This window comes from Mesocricetus auratus, unplaced genomic scaffold (assembly GCF_017639785.1).
Source record: "Mesocricetus auratus isolate SY011 unplaced genomic scaffold, BCM_Maur_2.0 Super-Scaffold_100013, whole genome shotgun sequence".
Classification (NCBI taxonomy): domain Eukaryota; kingdom Metazoa; phylum Chordata; class Mammalia; order Rodentia; family Cricetidae; genus Mesocricetus; species Mesocricetus auratus.
In genome coordinates this window covers 13,063,386-13,072,748 of record NW_024429196.1, presented here as the reverse complement: position 1 = coordinate 13,072,748, position 9,363 = coordinate 13,063,386, and the positions used below count along the sequence as shown (strand labels likewise).

Below are 9,363 nucleotides of genomic sequence, written 5' to 3'. Positions count from 1 at the left end.
GCCCAACCAAGCGGCCGGGGGACGGGGAGGAACCGCGAGTCAGCGGGCGGGGCATATCTGTCACGTGACCGGCATAGCGGCGCGGCGCAGTCGGCGCAGGCGCAGATGCCGCGGCTCTGGGGCGTCCGTTCCCGCTGAGGCTATCTTGGCGGTGCCGAAGCTGCTTCCCTTTCCCTTTCCTCTCCCTGGTCTTCTCTGGGTGGTTTACTTGGTGAGTTAATGGAAGAGGAAAGATAGGCTGGCGCGTGTCGTTGCCCTCGTATCCTTCTTTCCTTCGCGCCGGATCAGGCTCCGCGAGGCCATCCACCTGTCGCACCGGTCCCAGCGGCCGGCCCTGCGCTCCGCTATGTCTCCGGGGCGCGGGCGTCGGCGCGAGTGAGTCCAGCTTTTAGAAATGGGCCTCCGATTTTGCCTAGGTTTCAGCCCCCGATCCCTTTTTGACATTTTTTTTCCCCTCTCCGAGAAGTGCTTTTATTCCGTTTTGAGCCATTTGATCTTCCGTTCGTGCATAAGCACTTGTGACTGCAAGCTCATTTAGAAACCTTGACCCCAATTACACACTGCTTTGAGAGGGGAAATCCGTAGCTCTGAATCCACTGGGAAGGTGTCCATTGGGGAAGTCAAGCGCATCACTTTTGCAGTTCTCATTGCCTGGTGGATGGGTTAAATGGCCTGGTGGCTTAGTGAGCTTTTCAGTTCCTTCCTGGAAGGGGGCCCTCGGTGCAAAATCCTAATTTGAGGCTCTTGCTAAATTCCTTTTTATATGAATAAGGAATAAATTTAATTTTCTGTTTTTCAATTTGATAGAATTTGATTTTTCTGGGCATCCCATATTTAAGATGGCCTTTTGGGGGGATGGTTCTCCTTATTTCACATCACTTTTTTTAAGGAAAACGATGTTTTCTATAGATTTAGATGTAAACAGAGATTACCCTTTTTTTTTTTTTGCCTTGGAAAAAAATGGTTACTCTTCTTTTTGTTTAACATATATAGAGAAAAAAATCCTCTGGGAAATCTGCTCCTGTGCATGCTAAGGTTTGAACTATGAATTAATAGAATGACAACAGTATTAACCAACTTGATCGTTATTAGGCAAGACATATATACCTTCCTGACCTCAGGATTGAACCCAGTATTCAGGTATGTTAGGTCAGTGGTTGGAGCCACATTGACGCCCCAAGGCTTATACATGTTCTAATTGGAAGTAATTGGTATATGAAAAAAAAAGGATGAAAGAATGCAGTTTTCAATAAAGGGGAATGACATAAAGTTAACACATTATTCATGGATTCTATATGTCAATGTCCTGTTTGCTCAAGTTTATTCATAATCCCCCAAATCAGTACTTGGCTGCACATTTTTAGTCATTCATGAATGTGTGTATGGCAGTGAGAATTTTGAAGTGTGATATGTGCACATTCCCAGATGAAATCAAACAAGGTGTTTGTTGTCTTGTTTGGGGTTTCAGTAACAGATACTGTTTTTATATTTTGCTTAGTGACACATGTTTTGCATTCTTATAGTTTCAGTGGCTACACAAACAAGTTCCCAAACTCAGTACTCAAGTACTCTATAGTAGTTCCAAGTATGAAGAGACTGGTGTGTTTCACAGAGAAAACAGGTATGTAAGATGAGCTTCATACAGGTATGAGTTAGAGTACTTTTGACTTAGTTCATAGTGTTAATAAGCAGTGTGTGTAATGTCATTGGGCAGATATGCACATAGTAACGTTAGGATTGAAAGTAAAGGCTCATAGGAACCCAACCCAGCATTTCACCTAAGAGTGAATAGTGGCCTTGCTTCCAGTTCAGGGCATTGCAGAACCTAACTACTTGAATGAGAAGCAACTGTAGTTAAGACTCAGTTTACAGGTAAATATTCAACAGTGGGGAATTAGTCCATCTTCATTTGTCTTTTAATTAGCCTAACTAAAACTTGGGCAGAGAGGCTCCAGAGTTATTTTTATGGCTAAATATTACAAAACAAAATTCAGTATGTAGTTTAAAACAAAATTCTTCCTTTAGAAACATTTGTCACAGCACTTGCCTGCCTTCTGCTAGTCTAATGATACTGATTGGCTGTGAAATGATACTGAAGCAAAATTAATAAACTGAACTCCATAATAGTCTCTTTTTACTTTGCACTCCCAGTGTCATTTGGAAAGAGGACATGAGATAAAGTTTAAGATGAGAGCATGGGTGAGGTAAGGCCAAGAAGACTGGAGAGCATAGTTAATGTGCATATTGTTTGTTTTTCCATGGTCTGCTCTTTATGGAATGGATATCACACAGCCAGTATAAAGCTGAATCAAACATGGAAGGTTATTGTTCATGAAAACAATACAAAAAAAACTCAGTTACTTAGGTATTCCATAGTTTTTCTGGTGTGTGTGTGTGTGTGTGTGTGTGTGTGTGTGTGTGTGTGTGTGAGAGAGAGAGAGAGAGAGTTGTTTGATTCATATGTTAAGTATAATATTCATATGTTAAGTAGTTAAGAGTATACCTGTGCATAAAAGAAGATTAAAGGATACTGTTTTGTACAGTGCCCTTAAAAAACAGGTAGTGCTAACACAGTACCAGAGTACACTTCTATAAATTGTTGAGTGATTTAAGTTAAAATTTTCTCTAGGCTTTGCTTTACTCCAGAGAATATATCAGACTGCATGGCAGAACTGTTTGTAATTTGGGGTAAGCACCACTGTTTTCTCTGAAAATTTATAAATGATATGCTTAGCCTTATCCCTGCATAATTTGGCTTGGTCTTTAAATTCTTTGATGTTTGTCATTGAATGGCAATGATTAGTATTTCTATTTTGTGCTAGTTACCAGAATATGCACTTTGAATTTATCACAGACCTATTTCAGTAGCTAAGATGTATGTGTGGGTGGCAGGTGCTTACAAGCTTTTCATGATAATTTGGATGGGTAAGAAAATCTGAAAGAACAATTTAGGTCCCCATTTCACAGTTCATTGGTATTCCCCTCATTAAACACCAAATTGAATGATTAAAATAGGATGTTACTGTGAAAGATTTTGCAATTGTTACTATTTGGTTATGCTGTCTTTCTTATTTAAATTTATTTTATGTGTATGAGTGTTTTGCTCACCCAGATATCTGTGTATCATGTGCCTATTTGGTGCCCATAGAGGTGAGAAGAGGGTACTAGATCCCTTGAAACTAGAATTATAGATGGTTGTGAGCTGCTGTGAGGGTGCTGGGATCAAATCCTGGTCCTCTGCAAAAACAAGTTCTCTTCTGAGTCATCTCTCCAGTCCTGGTTATGTTGTCTTTTATTGCTTGATGGCAAAAATACCTTTGTTACTGTTAGCATAATGCTTTGCTATTATACTGTAAGTTGCAATAAAGGAAAGCCCAATATCTTAAACATTCAATAATAGATTTTAGCAACATGAAGAAATAAATTTCTTGTGATTTACAATTTCAGGTGCCATCTTGAAATATTATGCATGAAATTTTATGATACTGTATAAAATTCTGATTAACTTGAAACTTTTTCATTGTAGACCCTATGTTCTACAAATATTGGCCCTGCCTCAGACTTACTAGACTCTTCATCTATGGTTCCTGTTACTTTGTGTTTATACTTCAGTGGAGTTAAGCACAGCACCAAATGAAGCAAATAAGGAAATGAATTCTTTCTCTTGATAGGTCAAAGTGCTTGTAAGTAAAATTCAGAGTTAGCTTTTAAAAAATGGTCTAAAGATTTTATTGCAAAACAGAGTTTAGGTAGTATCAGTAGCAGTATACTGTTGGAAATTTTTTTATAATTAAATATGCCACTTAATACTTGATATCATTTAGCTGAATGTTAGTTCTATCAGAGAGCATGTAAAAAGCTCCCACTTTGTACCTGTGAAGTTACCTCAGTCAATTTAAGAAATATTGCAGGGTAGTGCACGCCCTTAATCCCAGCACTCGGGAGGCAGGTGGATTTCTGTGAGTTCGAGGCCAGCCTGGTCTACAGAGTGAGTTCCAGGACAGCCTCCAAAACAATACAGAGAAACCCTGTCTCAAAACACCAAAAAAATATTGCAAGTTATTAAAGTGAATTTTATTTTTGTTATAACAAAGTATTTGATACCTGGCACATCTTGTTTTTAAGGATGAGAATATTTCAAAAGACAGGGACTAAATCCATATGGACAATTGTAGATCACCATATGCCCAAAAGGTTTTATTTTCATCATTGAGTACCTTCATGAATTTCTTTACTTCTCTGAAGTCTAGAATTAAGTCCCACCATTGATGATGCTTACAGGGATACAAACGAAAGCAAAAACCTCATTCATTAATCTTTATTAATTTTGGTACATTATCCACTTCACTGTGGCCTTTTAAAGGCATCAAATATGAAAATACGTCAATGTGAGCCTTCACAGTTTGCAGGTTAAAGACATCGGGAAGAAAAGGGCACACTTAGACTTGCAGTTTAGAAAATTGTTTGTTTATTCTGGTTTCCTGCTATAGATTTTTATGAGAAATTAATAAATAATGATAGTTTATCAAGATGATCATAAAGATGAGTTGAATATTAAGAGCGTCGCTCAGCTTTTATGGATTGCAAGTGATTATCACTATAACTTCATATATTCTCTGTATGTGTTATAAGTCAACAAATCATGACCTAGTATTTGTTAAATTGTTCCTACAAGTAAGAGAGATAGTGGGGCTGGAGAGATGGCTCAGCAGTTAAGAACACTGACTGTTCTTCCAGAGGTCCTGAGTTCAATTCCCGGCAACCACATGGTGGCTCACAACCACCTTGAATGAGATCTGGTGCCCTCTGCTAGCATGCAGGCAGAAGGCTGTATACACAATAAATAAATTTTTTTAAAAAAGAGAGAGATACTAATAGTTTAGTCTGCCTCCCCCACCCCCCAGACAGGGTTTCTCTGTGTAGTTTTGTAGCCTGTCCTGGAACTGGAACTAGCTCTTGTAGACCAGGCTAGTTTTGAACTCACAGAGATCCCCCTGCCTCTGCCTCCCAAGTGCTGGGATTAAAGGCGTGCACCATCACCACCACCACCACCACCTGGCCCAATACTGTGTTTTTATAAAGATTCTGTGATATGATGTTTTCTGAATAAGATTTCTACTGTTATTATTTGCTTTTTATCATACTGGGAGTCATACACATTTTTTTAAAAGTTTTTATTTTATTGATGTCTTGAAATTTGAAAAGATATTAACAAATATTGTGTGTTTTTTCTCAGACAACCAAATAGACGTAATAGTAGAAGAAGGACTGGGGGGAGGGAATGGGAGCCGAGGGTGTGGGAAGGGTGGAGAAAGGGTAATCAGAACTTAATAAAATCATGATGGGAGTGGCACAGTGAGGCTCATTACTTCGTGTAATTAATATGTCATAATTATATCAGTTTATTAAGAAGGGTAGTATACTGTGTGTCTATTATACTACTTAAGTGTCCCATCAGTTTGAAATATTTTGATCATCTTATGTGTTGAGGGCATGGATATATCCAATCCTATCAGATGTTAACCATTTCTTGAAATAAGTAACCAAATGTCTGTTTTCTTTTTCTTTTTTTAAATTTTATGTCTTGAAAAGGGCTAAGCAGAAAAGTGAAAAGAAATGCTGAACTTTACCAGATGTCAACATTTGAAACAGATAACGCAGAAGTGTTTTTCTAATGTACCAGTTAAAGTGCTGACTCGTAAACAACTCTTGCTTTCACGAACCTTTGCATGTTCAGAATCAGGGAAGTCATGGCACTCAACGCACTCTCTTGTTGGAGACAAAAATATTATCCTGATGGGGCCTCCTGGTGCAGGGAAAACGACAGTAGGCAGGATAATAGGTCACAAACTAGGTTGTTGTGTCATCGATGTGGACGATGATATCCTTGAGAAAACCTGGAATATGAGTGCTTCTGAAAAATTGCATAATGTAGGCAATGAGCGATTTTTAGAAGAAGAAGGAAAAGCCATGTTAAACTTGTCTGCATCTGGAAGTGTGATTTCCCTCAGTGGGTCCAATCCCATGCATGATGCTAGTATGTGGCATCTGAAGAAAAACGGAATTGTTGTATACCTGGATGTTCCTCTAGTAGATATAATTAGTCGTCTGAAATCAATGAAAATTGATAGGATTGTTGGTCAGAACTCTGGAACTTCTATGAGAGACTTGCTGAAACACAGAAGACTGTACTATAAGAAGTGGTACGATGCTCGAGTCTTTTGTGAGAGCGGGGCTTCCCCTGAGGAGGTTGCTGACAAAGTGTTGGATGCAGTGAAAAGATACCAAGATTTGGATTCAGACACATTCATTTCAACAAGGCACGTTTGTCCTAAAGACCATGACAAGAGGTTTCCACCAAAATACTTTAGTGAAGCTGTAATAGAGGGATTGGCTTCCGATGGTGGACTCTTTGTACCTGAGAAGGAGTTTCCAAAATTAAGCTGTGGGGAGTGGAAAAGCCTAATAGGAGCAACCTATGTAGAAAGAGCACAGATACTTCTGGAAAGGTGTATTCACCCTGCAGACATACCTGCCACCAAATTGGGAGAAATGATTGAAACTGCTTATGGGGACAATTTTGCCTGCTCCAAAATTGCCCCCGTCAGGCACCTTTCAGGCAATCAGTTCATTCTGGAGTTGTTCTATGGGCCAACAGGGTCTTTTAAAGATTTGTCTTTGCAGCTTATGCCTCATATTTTTGCCTACTGTATCCCTCCAAGTTGCAATTATGTGATACTTGTAGCTACTTCAGGAGACACAGGGAGTGCAGTCTTAAATGGTTTTAGCCACCTTAATAAAAATGACAAGCAAAGGATAGCTGTGGTCACATTTTTCCCAGAGAATGGAGTTAGTAATTTTCAAAAAGCACAGATAGTTAGCAGTCAGAGAGAAAATGGATGGGCAATAGGTGTAAGGTCGGATTTCGATTTTTGCCAGACAGCTCTAAAAAAAATATTTAACGATTCTGATTTTACTGGCTTTCTGACTGTGGAATATGGAACAATCTTAAGTTCAGCTAATTCTATAAATTGGGCTCGACTTCTTCCCCAGGTAGTTTACCATGCCTCTGCCTATCTTGATCTTGTTGGCCAAGGGTTTATTTCTTTTGGAAGCCCAGTGGATGTCTGTATTCCCACAGGAAACTTTGGGAACATATTAGCAGCAGTGTATGCCAAGATGATGGGAATCCCTATTCGGAAATTTATCTGTGCCTCTAACCAGAACCATGTTTTGACTGATTTCATAAAAACTGGACATTATGATCTGAGGGATAGGAAATTAGCACAGACTTTTTCACCATCAATAGATATTCTCAAATCTTCAAACCTGGAACGACATTTATACTTGATGGCTAACAAAGATGGACAGTTAATGTCAAATTTATTTAATCAGTTAGAGAGTCAGCTTCACTTCCAAATAGAGAAGATGCTCATAGAGAAGCTGCAGCAGGATTTTGTGGCTGATTGGTGTTCTGAGGGAGAATGCCTCGAAGCCATCAGCACTACCTACAACTCATTGGGGTATATTTTGGATCCACATACCGCTGTCGCAAAGGTGGTTGCAGACAGGATGCAAGACAAAACCTGCCCAGTGATCATCTCATCGACTGCTCACTACTCCAAGTTTGCACCTGCTATCATGCAGGCACTGAAGATTAAAGAACTCAATGAGACATCGTCAAGCCAGCTTTACTTACTGGGCTCATACAATGCATTACCACCTCCTCATGAGGCTTTATTAGAGAGAATGAAGCAGAAAGGGAAGATGGATTACCAGGTTTGTGCAGCTGATGTCAGTGTCCTGAAGAGTCATGTGGAAAAACTGATCCAAAATCGATTCATAAGGAAGTCTGAGTAGAGTGTTTTTCTTGGTAAGAAGCAAAAATAAATCTCAAGAGTCTATTTGGACTGCAGTAGCATTTTGTTTTGTGTAAATGTTGATGTGTGGATCTGTTGGAATTTCAGTGTCCTGATCCCTGGGACACCTGCAGGGTACTTCCCTCAGGTCCTCCAGAAGAGATAGATACCAGCATAGCCCCGGAACCTTGTGCCATCAAACTTTATTCTCTGCTCATGGTGGGTATGGCAGTCCCCCCCCCACACTTCTGAAAGGAACAAAATATCTGGTGTTTAGCTTTACATTTAAGAGTATTTTAAGTACAGTTAAGTACTGCATCTATAGTCATTTATTGTTTATTGTTGAAACAGTTTGCTGCTTGAGATAGTTAACTCACATAGAGGAAGTAGTAAGATCACTAAGATTAGATTCATCATTTTTTAACCCTTTCAGATTCCATTTTGGACAATAGTTGCGTGCATATTTCCCACACTATCCAGTTAGAGAGTTGGCAGGCCATTCACTGCTCTTAGAATGTTTGTAATTAAGTTGATGAAGTTTGAAAATCATGATGACATTTAGCAGAACTGGGGAGTAGTAGACACAGAAATAAAATCACCTACTTCAGAGGAAGGTGTTCCGAAGTCAGTAATGCTAAAAAAGTTTTAATAAAAGTACAATTGTAGACAGCAGCTTTTCTGTATTATTTGAAGTCTGTTCCTATTTGTCTCACTTTTAATGGTGTTTGGGCACCTAAATCCACACAAATTGAAGCAAATGTTTAATGTCCATTGCTGTGTAGTGGCAGTGATTTTAACTGTGATCTCTGTGTATATTTCCTGAATGTTCACTTTCTGGATTAAACATTGTCACTGACCTGGAGTGCAATGGGCTGTTCTCCACCACAAGATGGCATTCCTTGCAGAATGTGTCTTTGCTGAAGACATTCTGCTTCTAGCTACCTTACAGAGACATAACATTAAAAATTAGAATGATGAAAACCATTAATAGTTTTAATGGGCAAGGAACAAGTTTGAAATTAAACCAATTACATGTTAACATCAGATCTCTGGCTTGGCTTCTAAAATGTAGTTCTAAAGCCTATAATGGAGGCTGAGAATGCCCCTGGTACATGCTTGCGTAGCATGCACAAAACCCTGGGTTCTATCCCTAGCACATAGGAAAGTGGAGGCAGTTCTTAAAAGTCATATTTAGCTATATAGTTTGAGGCCAGCCTGGGATACATGAGATCCTGTCTTAAAAAAAAAAGCCATAAATGAAAATCCTGAAGCAGTTTATAATGATGGGGACTCAAGGCTCTGTGGGTATTTTTGTATATAGTCTATCATTTCAGAATATTTGCTTCAGTGGATAAACTTAGAAAATTATTCTAATGCTGCTGTGTGCATGAAAATGCACTTTCAAAAATAACAGGATAACGTTAAAATAGTTGGTTTTTATACTCAACAAACTAATGGAAGAGCATATGAGATCTGAGTAACGTACAGCATAAAATAACTACTG

The 9,363-nt window shown here is 39.1% G+C and overlaps 1 protein-coding gene across 4 annotated transcripts; it reads left to right on the top strand.

Moving 5' to 3' along the window:
• Nucleotides 1-38: 38 nt before the first annotated feature.
• Thnsl1 (threonine synthase like 1) lies at nt 39-7,904 on the top strand. 4 transcript variants are annotated; one of them, XM_021234453.2, is made up of 6 exons: nt 40-211; nt 994-1,140; nt 1,524-1,621; nt 2,630-2,688; nt 3,527-3,683; nt 5,593-7,904. In XM_021234453.2, the coding sequence occupies exon 6, from the start codon at nt 5,617-5,619 to the stop codon at nt 7,858-7,860; it is 2,244 nt and encodes a 747-aa protein (XP_021090112.1). In that variant the 5' UTR covers nt 40-211; nt 994-1,140; nt 1,524-1,621; nt 2,630-2,688; nt 3,527-3,683; nt 5,593-5,616; the 3' UTR covers nt 7,861-7,904. The 4 variants fall into 4 exon arrangements, with proteins under 4 accessions (XP_040611340.1, XP_021090112.1, XP_012977993.1 ...); XM_013122539.3 differs by lacking the exon at nt 994-1,140; XM_040755406.1 differs by lacking the exons at nt 994-1,140; nt 3,527-3,683 and having other exon boundaries at nt 39-211.
• The last annotated feature ends 1,459 nt before the right edge of the window (nt 7,905-9,363 follow it).